This window comes from Microtus pennsylvanicus, chromosome 1, assembly GCF_037038515.1.
Source record: "Microtus pennsylvanicus isolate mMicPen1 chromosome 1, mMicPen1.hap1, whole genome shotgun sequence".
Lineage (NCBI taxonomy): Eukaryota > Metazoa > Chordata > Mammalia > Rodentia > Cricetidae > Microtus > Microtus pennsylvanicus.
Window position 1 is genome coordinate 103,027,892 of NC_134579.1, and position 13,571 is coordinate 103,041,462.

General features: G+C 49.4%; 1 protein-coding gene across 17 annotated transcripts in view; it reads left to right on the forward strand.

Annotated features, from left to right (window-relative positions):
- Positions 1–12,940, forward strand: part of Gtf2ird1 (GTF2I repeat domain containing 1) — a 93,949-nt gene extending 81,009 nt beyond the window's left edge. For 5 of the 17 annotated variants that reach the window (XM_075977325.1, XM_075977352.1, XM_075977424.1 and 2 more), the window contains 5 exons: positions 7,526–7,603; positions 8,171–8,363; positions 10,546–10,583; positions 11,501–11,694; positions 12,722–12,932. In XM_075977325.1, coding sequence (XP_075833440.1) covers positions 7,526–7,603; positions 8,171–8,363; positions 10,546–10,583; positions 11,501–11,694; positions 12,722–12,790 — 572 coding nt within the window. In that variant the 3' untranslated portion in view covers positions 12,791–12,932. Of the gene's footprint in view, positions 1–7,525; positions 7,604–8,170; positions 8,364–10,545; positions 10,584–11,500; positions 11,695–12,721 lie in introns of all 17 variants that reach the window. The other 12 variants (XM_075977457.1, XM_075977416.1, XM_075977362.1 and 9 more) reach the window with 6 other exon arrangements.
- Positions 12,941–13,571: the final 631 nt, after the last annotated feature.

Genomic DNA, 13,571 nt, shown 5'->3' on the forward strand with positions numbered 1-13,571 from the left:
ATCTCACAGTGAGGAACTGGGCCAAGGATAAGTCAAGCTTGCTAAGATGACATGTATATATTTCACCATGCATTTATGTGCTTCTGGGGCTGGAACCAAGGCCTCGTGCATGTTAGGCAAGAACCTATAAAATTTGCTATATTCCTACCTGCCAAGACCCTATCTTAAAAAGAACTTTAAAACAAACAGAAAAGCTCCTGACCCTATCGTACCCTCTACAGCAGCTCCCTGGGTAGGCTCTAGGATCCTGTGCCCACAATGGAGAGAGCCCTGGGTGTGGCCAGAGGCTGAGCCAGAGCTGGCAGTCATCCCACGGGGGTGTGTGTGTGTGTGTGTGAGTGCTTCCTTAGGAGGGCAGCTGGGTACATATGAACACAGAGGGCTGCCTTCCCACCAGTGGGAGGTCCGAAAAGTCCCTTTCTTGGGGCTGATCCTGGCCTAAGTTCATTTGTGAATGCAGGACTCTTAGCCAATGGCCAGCCCTGACCAAGTGACTGAGCTGATGTCACTGCTAAGTGGCACTGCTCCTGTTCTTCAGGAAGTGTGGCTGAACCTAGAAACCCAGTGAGTGTATCTGTCAGCCAACCCACTATAGCCCTCAGGTCTCCCTCCTGCCCTCTGTACCCTGCTTTTTTTGGAACAGGTCTTCATACGTATCCCACACTGGCCCCAAATTTGGGATCCTCCTGTCTCAGCCTCCAGAGTGTTGAGATTATAGTTGTGTGCCACCACTTCCCACAGGAAGAAACAGTCTCAGAGAGGTCAAGAAAATTTCTCAAAGTCACAGAGCATTCTCAGCCTGGCTGTGATTTGGAAGGAGGTCTTACCCACTTTTTGCTGGATCCAGGTTGAACTTGTGAACCTGCCCACTACCAATCCTGCTAAGTGTCTCTTTGTCGCCCCCTCATGGCCACTATGTGCAATGACATGGGTCCTGCCCAACAATCTTAAATTCCCAGTTTGAAATTGGTTTACTTTTGGGGTTTGTTTTTCGGATTTTTAGTGTGTGTGTGTGTGTGTGTGTGTGTGTGTGTGTGTGTGTGTGTATACACGTACACATATGTACACACTCAGATCTTCAGGCTTAGAGGCAAGTGTCCACCTGCTTAGTTATTTGGCTGGCTGCAGGTCCTGCTTTTTACGAAAGCTGTGGGGCTCAAACTCAGGTCTTTATGTTTCCAAGATAAACACCTACCCATGAGCTCTCTCCTCAGCCCCGGTTTTTTGTTTGTTGCTACTGCTGTTATTTTATTTTATTGATTTATTTATTTTATGTCTTTGTTTTCCCTGCACCTTGTGTGTGCCTAGTGTGTGCAAGTCAGGGAACTGGAGTTGTAGATGGTCGTGAACCACTGTGAGTGCTGGGAACCAAACCCTGCTCTCCTGCAAGAACAACAATCACTGTCTCTAGCCCCCGCTCCCACCCCATGAGGCAGTGTCTCGTAGAGACCAGGCCGACCTGGAACTTGACGTTTAGCTGAGAATCATCTCTAACTTGGATCCCCCTGCCTCCACGCCACAGTGCTGGGATTACAGACCTGGGCCACTCCTTCACACTGGGCCACTCTTGACTGAGGGTTTTGTTGCTGTGATAAACACCGTGATCAAAAACACCTTAAGAAACCGGGTGGTGGCAGCATACACCTTTAATCCCAGCACTTGGGAGGCAGAGGCAGGTGAATCTCTGAGTTCGAGGCCAGCCTGGTCTACAGAGCAAGTTCTAGTACAGGCTCCAAAACTACAGAGAAATCCTGTCTCAATAAAACAAACAAAAAACTGCCTTAAGGAAGAAAGGGTTTATTTCATTCAGCTCACACCTCATAATGTCACTGAGGGAAGTCATAGCAGGAACCTGTAGCTGAAGCAGAGGCCATGAAGGAACACTGTTTACTGACTTTCTCTCCACAGCTTGCTCAGCCCGCTTTCTTATACACCCCACAACTACGTGCCCAGGGGTGTCTCACCCACAGTGGGTCTGAGTCCTCCTATATCAATGACTAAGAAAATGTACTACAGACAGGCGGTAGTGGTGCACGCCTTTAATCCCAGCTCTCAGGCGGCAGAGGCAGACGATTCTTTGTGAGTTTGAGGGCAGCCTGGTCTGCACAGCAAGTTCTTGGACAGCCAAGGCTACACTGAGAAACCCTGACTCAGGAGGGGAAAAAAAGGAAGGAAAGAAGGAAAAATACTGTACTATAGACTTGCCTACAGGCAATCTGATGGAGGGCATTATCTCATTGAGTTTAGCTTGTGTCAAGGAAAGGTCTTGGGAGCAGATGCAATCCCTTCTGTGTTGGGAGGGGTCCCCCAGCTTGGGCGCAGAGGTCCCTGTGGGCAAGGACTGTTGGAAGTAGAATCCCAGAGGACTCCCTGAAGCAATGAGGGTTACTAAGAGGGGGATTAGTAAGCGTCGTGGAGGGAGAAGAGGAAGATGGGCCTCTGCACACATGTAAACAGTGTGCATGGTCAAAGTCTTCCAAAAAAACGGGCTGAAGATTGGTTTCCGCAAATCCAGTGGCCACCTGCGGGTAGAGTCTTTCCAGTGACAAAGTCACTCACGTCCGGAAGCTAGGGTGTAGCTGCCAGCCTGGGGAGGTGACATTCTCCACGTCAGGGTAGGGAGACAGCTGTGAACTCAGCCTTCCTACTTTTAGGTTTCTTTTGTTGTTGTTCCAAACAAAGCATCCTGGGCTGCCTTGAATTTGTTTAAAGAACTCTGACCTGTTTGAAACAAAGTGTCCCAGAGATCCCTGGCTGCCTTGAACTTGCTGGGCAGCAAGGATGACCTTGAACCATGACCCTCCAGCCTGGATTCTACTTCTGAGGTGCTGGGATTTTTATAGGTGTGTAGTACACCATGCCTGGCCATGCAACCCAGGGCTTCCTGCATGCTAGACAAGCGCTCTAGCAATAGAGTTACATCCCGAGCCAGCTTTCTATCTTTCAGGTCTATGCCAACAGTCTGGTGTGGTGGTGTGGGGGTTTTATTTTCAGGCATCAAGAGTTTTGTTTTCCAAATGATATCAGATTTGCATTTTCTGGTCATCATGGTGACCAGCTTCCACCTGGGGCAGGTGGACTGAAGAAGGAGCCAGGGACCATGACATGAGCTCAGGCCTCTGCAGATAGGCCCAGAGAGAGACAGAGGGAGGATTAAGATCTAGAAGGGGATGGAGTGGCCCTTAAGGAAGGAGGTGAAAAAGATGGCGGATGTAGGTGACAGTTGTCTAAAGACCTGGATCTGTGGGACCGGGAGTTGGGGGAGCTTTGGAGGTAGTGAACTCCTTGTCAGTGGAGGCATTCGAGCTGAGGTTAGGTCAGTCACTTCCCAAAGAGAATATTCCATATAGAATTTGCTGCAAAGGAGAACCGGAAGACTTGTTCCCACGTCATGGTACCTGACAGGACCCACTTCCCTTAGCTGCCCAGTTAGAAGCTTCCAAACAGGCGGTCACTTCCTCTACAGGGTGTGGATGATGGACATCTGTCATCCCAGCACTTGGGAGGAGTTCAAGGCCAGCTTCAGTTACACAGGAAGTTTGAGTCTAGCCTAGGCTTCAAGAGATCTCATCTCAAAACTGAACACTGAGAACTTGAGCTATGGTTCTGAGGTTAAGAGTATTTGCTGCTTTTCCAAAAGACCTGAGGTCGCTTCTCAGCAATTATATCGGGTGGTCACGGTTGCCTGTGACTCAGCTCCAGAGGATCCTGCAATCCCTTCTAGCCAACACAGGCACACACACTTGGCACACACATGCATACACACATACTATGTCATCATCGTGTCTTCTGACCTCAGGTGCAGTTTCAGTGCACTGTCAAGGATAAAGGGATGCACTGGAGTCCCCACAGGCAGAGCTGTCCTGCTGGCTTCCTGTGTGACTCCAGCAAGCCAGGTTCGGCTCTTTTGAGCATCAGTGTCTGTATCTCTAAAACAGGAAGGATTACCAGACAGTGGTGGCACATGGCATGCCTGCCATCCCAGAACTCAAGAGGCAGAGGCAGGTGGATCTCTCTGAGTTCAAGGCTAACCTCGTCTACAGATCCAGTTCCAGGATAGCCAGAGAGAAACCCTGTTTTGGAAATCAAAAACAAACAGGAAAGGTTGTTTTTCTCTACCCTAGAGCCCAAGGCCAAGGCCTACTGGGTCTCAGAGGCTCAGAAGGGCTGGGCCTGGGGCCTATGTTAGACCTTGCAGATGCAGGCCTGGAAAGCCCTTGTGTGTTGGGTCCCTGATGCCCAGAAACCTGAGTACCCCAGGGAGCTAGAAAGAGATTCTCAGCAGCCCCAGTTTAATCTAGGACACCCCACAGTCGATCTCCCAGTTCAGGTTCAATGATTATACCCTACCCCACCCTGGAGAGAATTTATTCCAGCTACTCAGAGCGTGGGGGTGGGGGGAATTAAAACTCTTTAATAATAGCGTGTTCCCAGAGAGAAGCCAGCCCGGAGCAGAACTCTCCTGTGGCTTTATGTAGGTTTAAGCAATTGTATTGTTTTTGTACATTCTCCTTCATTCTGTCCGTCTGTCCGTCCATCCATGTCATGTCATCCCCCACCCCTAGCCAGGTTACACTTTGAGCAGTTAGCTGTGTTTTACAGAGGCAGAAACTGCAAGTTTGGTCGTTTGTGAACAAATGGGGAGATTTACAAAGTAGAAGTATTGTCACAGTTATCTTAAGACAGACCAAGGTTGCCATTAACTGAGGTCGTCAGAATTTGGCTTCTCCTGGTGAGAGGCGCGAGGCTTTCTCTGTAGCTTTGGAGCCTGTCCTGGAACTTGCTCTTGTAGACCAGGCTGGTCTTGAACTCAGAGATCCACCTGCCTCTGCCTCCCGAGTGCTAGGATTAAAGGCATGCACCACCACCGCTCTGCAAGGATTCTACTCTTATATAACTTAATTTTTTTTCTTTTTTAAAAATAATTTTTTTTTTATCCAGGTGATGGTGGCACACGCCTTTAATGCCAGCACTCTGGAGGCAGAGGCAGGTGGATCTCTGTGAGTTCAGGGCCAGCCTGGTCTACAAGAGCTAGGGCTGTTACACAGAGAAACCCTGTCTCAAAAAACAATAATAATAATTATTATTATTATAAAGATTTATTTATTGAGTATGTATACAGTGTTCTGCCTGCATGTGTCCCTGCAAGCCAAAAGAGGGCACCAGATCTCATTACAGATGACTGTGAGCTACCATGTGGTTGCTGGGAATTGAACTCAGGACCTCTGGAAGAACAGCCAGTGCTCTTAACCACAGAGCCATCTCTCCAGTTCCCAATAATAATTTTTTAATGTACACAAGTATTTTGCCTGCATGTATGTTTGTGTGATAGTGTCAAATCTTAGAGTTACAGTGTGAGCTGCCACAGTTGTGGGTGCTGGGAATTGAACCTGGGTCCTCTGGATGAATAGTCAGTGCTCTTAACTGCTGAGACATCTTTCCAGCCCATCTTTCTTTTCTTTTCTTTCTTAACCACTGAGCCATCTCTCTATCCGTTGTTACTATTGTTTGAGACAGGGTTTCTCTGTGTCGCCTTGGCTGTCATGGAACTCAACGTGAAGACCAGCTGGCCTGGAACTCAAGAGATCCACCTGCTTCTGCTTAGTGTGGCATTAAAGGCACGTGCCACCACCAGCCTGGCCAACTTAATCTTTTCTAAGCAAGTTGATTGGTAAATCTTTTATAACTTCAGTGTTTCACTGAGGAAAGTGGATATGCCATTTCTCCAGCGATTTCTGGAGAAACGTGTGGTGGCATACATCTTTAAACCCAGCACCGGGAAGCAGAGGCATACTGAGGTCAGGCTGGCAAAAGCTACAATTGCTGGGTGGTGGGGGCACAGACCTTTCAGGGGGAGCTCTGTGAGTTTGAGGCCAGCCTGGTCTAAGACAAAGTGAGTTCCAGGACAGCCAGGGCTACAAAGAGAAACCCTGTCTCAAAATACAAAACAAAACATAAGCTACATATTAAGACCAGCTATCAGAAAAAAATAAAAACCCACAAAAATGGTAACAAAAGTTTAAATATATAAATAAGATGCTAGAAGCACAGACCAAGGCCAGCCATGCCCCCGTGTCACTCAAAAAAAAAAAAAAAGCCAGGGGCTGGAGAGATGGCTCAGTGGTTAAGAGCATTGCCTGCTTTTCCAAAGGTCCTGAGTTCAATTCCCGGCAACCACATAGTGGCTCACAACCATCTGGAATGAGGTCTGGTGCCCTCTTCTGGCCTGCAGACATACACACAGACAGAATAATATTGTATACATAATAAATAAATAAATAAATAAATTTTAAAAAAGCCAGGCAGTGGTGGCGCACACCTTTAATCCCAGCACTCAGGAGGCAGAGGCAGGCAGATCTCTGAGTTCGAGGCCAGCCTGGTCTATAAGAGCTAGCTCCAGAACAGGCTCTAAAACTACAGCGAAACCCTGTCTTGAAAAACCAAAAAAGAAAAATACAAACAAAAAAAATCCTTTGAAACCGAGTGAGCTGAGTCGTGGTTCAGCGTGCCGTCCACTCTGGTCCGTCCCCAGGACCAAGCAGGGCATGGTGGAACATTCCTCTAATCCCAGCCCTTAGAAGACTGAGAGAGGATTGTGTTCAAGGCCAGCTGGGGCTCCAGTGTAAGACCCTGTCTTCCACACATGAAAACAAAACGAAAGGGAAGCATTCCAGTCCCCTGGGGGATGCCTCTTGTACCCTGCCAAGTGTCCCGTCACCCCTGACTCGGGGCTATGACTGGTATCCCCTACACTGTCAGCTCCTCTTGGGGTGCTCTGTGCCTGGCCTCTGGTGGGGATACTGCTTGGGAAATTTAGGTGGATGGGCAGATGAGCGGGTGTGTAGATGGGATGAGAGGGGACGGGTGTGTAGATGAGTGTGTAGGTGGAAGAATGGGAGGTGAGGGGTGGGTATGTAGATAGAGTGAATGGGAGGTGAGGGTGTGTGTGTGTGTGTGTGGATGGATATGAATGGAGGTGAGGGATGGGTGTGTGGATGGATATGAATGGAGGTGAGGAGCAGGTGTGTGGATAGATATGAATGGAGGTGAGGAGCGGGTGTGTGGATGGATATGAATGGAGGTGAGGGATGGGTGTATGGATGGATGTGAATGGAGGTGAGGGATGGGTGTGTGGATGGATATGAATGGAGGTGAGGGGCGGGTGTGTGGATGGATATGAATGGAGGTGAGGAGCGGGTGTGTGGATGGATATGAATGGAGGTGAGGGGTGGGTGTGTGGATGGATATGAATGGAGGTGAGGAGCAGGTGTGTGGATGGATATGAATGGAGGTGAGGAGTAGGTGTGTGGATGGATATGAATGGAGGTGAGGGGCGGGTGTGTGGATGGATGAATGGAGGTGAGGAGTAGGTGTGTGGATGGGGAAATGGGAGGCAGGGGGTGGATATACATAAGAGACCAAAGCAGCTGCAGTGGAGAAGGCATTATCTGGAGAGCTGCCCTGCAGGCCGGGGCCACATGGGAGAAGCATACGCCAGTTCTTCAGTGCGATTTTCTCCCTGCAGATGAGGATGACGCCAACAGACTCGGGGAGAAGGTGATCCTCCGAGAGCAAGTGAAGGAGCTCTTCAATGAGAAATACGGTCAGTGCCCCCACCCGGGTGACGGGTGTGTGTGGGGGTGTGTATGTGCAGGCCAGTTTGCATGACCACAGTGGCTGATGGCATGTGTGTTAGGTACTTTTGCTCATTGCTGTGACAGATACCCCATCCAAGGAAGGAAGGTTTGCTTTGAGTCACAGTTAAAGCTAGTCCATAGGGCAAAGGCATGTGTGAAGCAACTGTTCATGTCTGCAGTCAGGAAGCGGAGAGAGATGAGTGCTGGGGCCGGCTCCCTTTGTCCATTTTAATTCAGTTCTGGAAGCCCAGCCTATAACATGATACCACCCACCTTTAGAGTGGGGCTTCCCACATCAGTTAACCCAATCTAGAAACTTGCTCACATACAGATGTGCCCAGAGGAATATCTTCTAGGTCATTCTAGAACCTGTGGGTGATCGGATGAACTCTCATAACGTACTTGGATGGAGTTGCTGTACCTGGGGTGGAATGTCTGCTGAGTTTGCCTGTCAGAGTCACCAGCTCTTCCCTAGAGTGATTCGCCTTATGACATGGGGGCATCTCTCTCTGGCTCTGACCTGTGCTCTCTAGGTGAGGCCCTGGGACTGAATCGGCCTGTGTTGGTCCCTTACAAACTGATCCGGGACAGCCCAGATGCTGTGGAGGTGAAAGGCCTCCCCGATGACATCCCCTTCCGGAACCCCAACACCTATGACATCCATCGGCTGGAGAAGATCCTGAAGGCCAGGGAGCATGTGCGGATGGTTATCATCAACCAACTCCAGTAAGTGCTACAGGGCAGACAGCAGGGCAAGAGCTGTGGGAGAGGAGAGGGTACCCCCCTGGCCAAGGATACCAATCAGCACGCCGAACCAGAGGTCAGAGAGAATCCTGAGTCAGAAAACCAACTCCCAAGTCTTTTGTTGCTTTGAGACAGAGTCTCATGGAGCCCAGGCTGGCCTGGAACACACTGTGTTATTGAGGCTGACCTTGAACTCCTGCTAGTCCTCCTTCTACCTGGGATTACAGGTGGGAGCCACTCGACCCCATCCTAGTTCAGTCTTTTAAGTATCCTTGAGTATCCTCTGTACTCAAGGTATTTTAGGACGGGGCTGGAGAGATGGATGGTTCAGCAGTTTAGAGCTCTTGTTGCTCTTGTAGAGGATCCAGGTTCTATTCTCAGTGTCCGCATGGTAACACAACCATCCCTAAGTCCATTTCCAGGAGATCCGAAGCCGTCCTCTGACTTCCTTGGGCACTGTGCATGAATATGGTACACATACACCTGTGCACACAGAAACTCATACAGTAAAATAAAGAATTATTTAAAAAAAGGGGGGGGAGAAGAAGAGGCAGGTGGATCTCTGTGAGTTTGAGGCCAGCCTGGTCTACAAGAGCTAGTTCCAGGACAGGCTCCAAAGCTTCAGTGAAATCCTGTCTTGAAAGAAAACCAAAGGGGGCTGGAGAGATGGCTCAGCGGTTAAGAGCATTGCCTGCTCTTCCAAAGGTCCTGAGTTCAATTCCCAGCAACCACATGGTGGCTCACAACCATCTGTAATGGGGTCTGGTGCCCTCTTCTGGCCTGCAGGCATACACACAGACAGAATATTGTATACATAATAAATAAATAAATAAATATTTTAAAAAAAAGAAAACCAAAAAGATAAAAAAATTAAAAAAAAATTTAAAAAGAAACATCTTTTTTAAATTTTGAGGTAGGAGCTGGGGAGGTGTCACAATTGGTATAAAATGCTTATCATATAGGCTGGAGAGATGGCTCAGAGGTTAAGAGCACTGGCTGCTCTTCCGGAGGTCCTGAGTTCAATTCCCAGCAACCACATGGTGGCTCACAACCATCTGTAATGAGATCTGGTGCCCTCTTCCGGCCTGCAGGCATACATGGAGGCTGAACACTGTGTACATAATAAATAAATCTTTTAAAAAAAATGCTTATCATACAAGCATGAAGACCACTCTTGGGGAGGCAAAAGCAAGAGAATCCGGGGGACACGTTGGCCATCCAGACTATCTTCAGTGTAGTGAGTGATTCTGCCTGGAAATAGAGCATGGAGGCTAGAGGGATGGCTCAGCAGGTAGAAGCGTTTGTGTAATCACGAGAACTGGAGCTTGGATTCCAGTTCCCACATAACACGTGGGGCTTCTCATGCATGCCCGTGCCCCCATGAGGAGGGTTGAGACAGGATGGTGTCTGGAGTTGGCTGACTTCCAGCCTAGTGAGAAAACACTAGTACCAGTTTTAGGGAGGTCTGTGCCTCCCAGGGAGATTGGGAGAATGGTAAAGGAAGACTCCTGGTACCCTCCCTTCTGGCGTCCTCCTGTGCATGTCAGCTTGCACACCTGTGTACACACATGTACATAATAATTCTTTAGAATAAAAATAGCATAGAGGGTAGCTGAGAAAAACACCCAACATTGACCTGTGCCCTCCACACACATGCATACTATTACACACACACAGGTGAGGTGACTCAGCAGGTAAAGATTAAAGATGCTCGCCACCAAGCTGACAACCTAAGTAAGATTTGCTGGGACTCACATCATAAACAGAGTGAACTAACTCGACTCCCACCCTGATCTCTACCAAACACACATGCACCCGTGCATACACAAAATAAATAAATATAAGGAAAAAATTTTAAACAAAAAGAAAAAAATGAGCCAGGGAGTGGAGAGAGAAGAGGAAGCGATGGTCCCAGGATCCCCACTGGTCACCTGACCACAATGCCTTATCCCTACCCCTAGGCCCTACCTCATCAAGGTCTAGCCAGGTGGGCATCCACATATTTAACACATGGACCACTGGGCAACACTTACGGTGTAAAACTATAGCGTGACCTGACCGGGCAATTGCTACAACATCAGTACGGAGAGCGGATGTCCGTCTCCCAAGGAGTGGGTGAGGAGAGGAAAGCTCCTACCTGTGACCTTGCTTCTCTCTCTTTCAGACCTTTTGCCGAAGTCTGCAATGATGCCAAGGTGCCAGGTGAGTCAGAGGCAGGAGAGGCCAGCCTTTTGCCTCATGGGGACCAGTCTCTGGCCTTCAAAAATACAAAAAGCACAGGCAGGCACAGACCTTGAGGATAGTTCAGTGGATAAAGGTGCTTGCTGCTAATCCTGATGAACTGAGTTCAAATCCCTAGGACCCACATGATGGAGAAACTGAGCCAACTCCTGCAAGTTGTCCTCTGACCTCCATTCGTGTGCCATATATGCATGCATAAATAAATATTTCTTGAAAAAAATAGGTAGGCTGGGGAGTGGCTCAGTCAGGGGAGTATACCCAAAGCCCTTTTATGATTTCCCTAGCATCACGTAAATCAGGAATAGTGACACACACCTTTAATCCCAGTACTTGGGGGGGGGGGTACAGGCAGGAGGATCGGGAGTCAAGGCCAAGATCAGCTACACAGTGACTTGGAAGCCAGCCCAAGCTACATGAGACCCTGTCTCAGCAAACCAAACTGAGACACTTTGGTGGGAAGTGGGTAGAGGAACCTAGGGCTTTTGACGGTCACCAGGAGATAGCCATATTAGAGATCAGATACTCTGGGTGAGCTAGAGCTCGGCCTGTTGAGCTGGGCAAGGGGTATTTTTAGAAGCAAAGAGGGTAGGTAAATAGGAGCCAGAAGTGGGACAACCGGCCCTTAGGTCTGCTTGGGGAATGAGGCTGGACAACTGAGCCTCAGTGGATGGGTAGAGAGAGTCACAGAGCCTAGGACGCTGGGAAAGGGTGTAGCTTTAGGTCAGAGGTATAGCGCCTGCCTAGAATCCCCCCAGTGAGGGCCTAAGAGTATGGTTCAACATGTGCCAAGCCCTGGGTTTCATTGGGGCGGCGGAGCGGGGGGTGGGGTGGGGGAACTTCAAAAACGCTGAAAATCTAAAAGCAAGGGCTTTCTCCAGGGAGTTCAGGAGGCCGACGCAGAACGGCCCCCAGCATCCGGTCTCAGCAACTGTTTCTCCCATCAGCCAAAGACATTCCCAAGCGCAAGAGGAAGCGGGTCTCGGAAGGCAACTCGGTCTCCTCCTCTTCCTCTTCTTCATCCTCGTCCTCTAACCCAGAGTCTGTGGCATCCACCAACCAGATCTCCCTTGTGGTAAAGTCACGCAGATCTGAACGTCACCCTAATCCCTTGTAGCCTTTGCCCCGCCCTCAGGCAGGACCACCCACACAGCTCCAGGAACTGGGAGGCACCGTGCTAACCTCCGAGGTGCAGGCCCATCCACTTGTTTTGCCCACAGAATAGACTGAGGGGGTCTATGCAGTCAGTGCAGGGATTAAGTGCCGATGTGGCCAGCCAGCGATGTGTGTAATGAACGCAGCAGAGGGTCGATGGTGGCGTGGCAGAACTCAGTCTCCATCATCTGTCGGCCACGTTGCTGAGTGTGGCCCTTGCCTGATTCAGAGGAAGACCTATGTAAAGAACTGGGCATGGTGGCCTATGCCTATAGCCCCAGAAATTCGAGGTCCAGCTTGGGTTATATGAGATCAGAATGCTTGCCCTTGCTCACATGAAGCCCTGGCTTAGGTCCCCAGCATTGCGTAAACTGGACCTGATGGCACATGCCTGTAATCCCAACACTGGAGAGGTAGAGGCAGGAGGATCAGACATTTAAGGTCAACCTCAGCACCTCAAATGAGAAATTTGAGGCTAGCCTGGGCTGTGTGAGACTGTCTCAATAGAAAAGAATGGAGGGAAAAGGGGGAACAAAGACTCATTTTAGGATTTCTAGACCCTTTGTACATCCCTTCAGCCCCTTTCTGGGTACTGCCGCAAGCCCAGAATTTGCATTTTATCCTACCTTCGTTTTTATCATTTTATCATTGAGTACGCCTTCCTTTTACCCCTGTGGGGTGAAGCTGGGTGTATGATGCTTACTGCACCTGCTCACTCAGTCCTCGCTGGTGTCTGATCCACATGTTGAACCCCTGGAACACAGGTGGGGGACAGTCACACCAGGCTCTACCTGTGTCACCTCGGGGAGTTCTCTTGCCCTCTCTGGGCCTCAGTGGCTACATAAGTAACATTTGAGTTCACCCTCAAGGAAAGCGAGCCAGTTATTCCGCGAGGTCTTCGTGTCCTCGGGTGTCCTAACCTGGCCCCTCTGTCCCCCTCTTTCCAGCAGTGGCCAGTGTACATGGTGGATTATTCCGGACTAAACGTGCAGCTTCCAGATCCCCTCGACTATTAGACCTCAGAGCCGAATCAGGACCTCAACTCAGAAAGACTAAAGGAAATGTAATTTATGTACAAAGTATATTCGGATATGTATCGATGCCTTTTAGTTTTTCCAATGATTTTTACACTATATTCCTGCCGCCAAGGCCTTTTTAAATAAGTAAAAAAAAAAAAAGAAAAAGAAAAAAAAGTGTGGCCTTTATTTATTTTTTTTACATGGTTATGTGTTATGCTTCTGGTGGTGTGGCCCCAGCAGCCACTCAGGGACTGAGTCAGGCAAGACACCAACCAGCTCAGGTGCCTTGATTTCATACTCTGGGGTCTCACTGTGATGTCCGGGGACAGAACTTATTTTCTTTACTGCCAAGGGACTAGTGGCCACAGGAGGAGCCGCCAGAGTGCTTACCCGGCTTTCACCAAGCCATGGGTTCCACCCCGGCGTTGTATATCTGGGACGTGATGGTGCACACCTGTAACCCCAGCACTCAGGAAGTGGGGACAGGAGGACCAGGACTTCCCATCTGGGACTGGGGAAAGTATGCCTGTCTTTGCATGCATGATCACCTGACTTCAGAATCCCAGTATCCAGGTAAAAAGCTGTGCACCGTGGCATGGCATCCGCCTATAACCCCAGTGATGGGAGGCTGGAAACGAGGATCCCTGGAGCTTGCTGGCTGCTAACCTAACCGTGAGCTCTGGGTTCGGAGAAGGAGCCTGTCTTCAAAAATTAGATGAAAAGGGGAATAGCAAGATGGTTTAGTGGGTAGAGGTTCTTGCCGCCAAGCCTGACAACC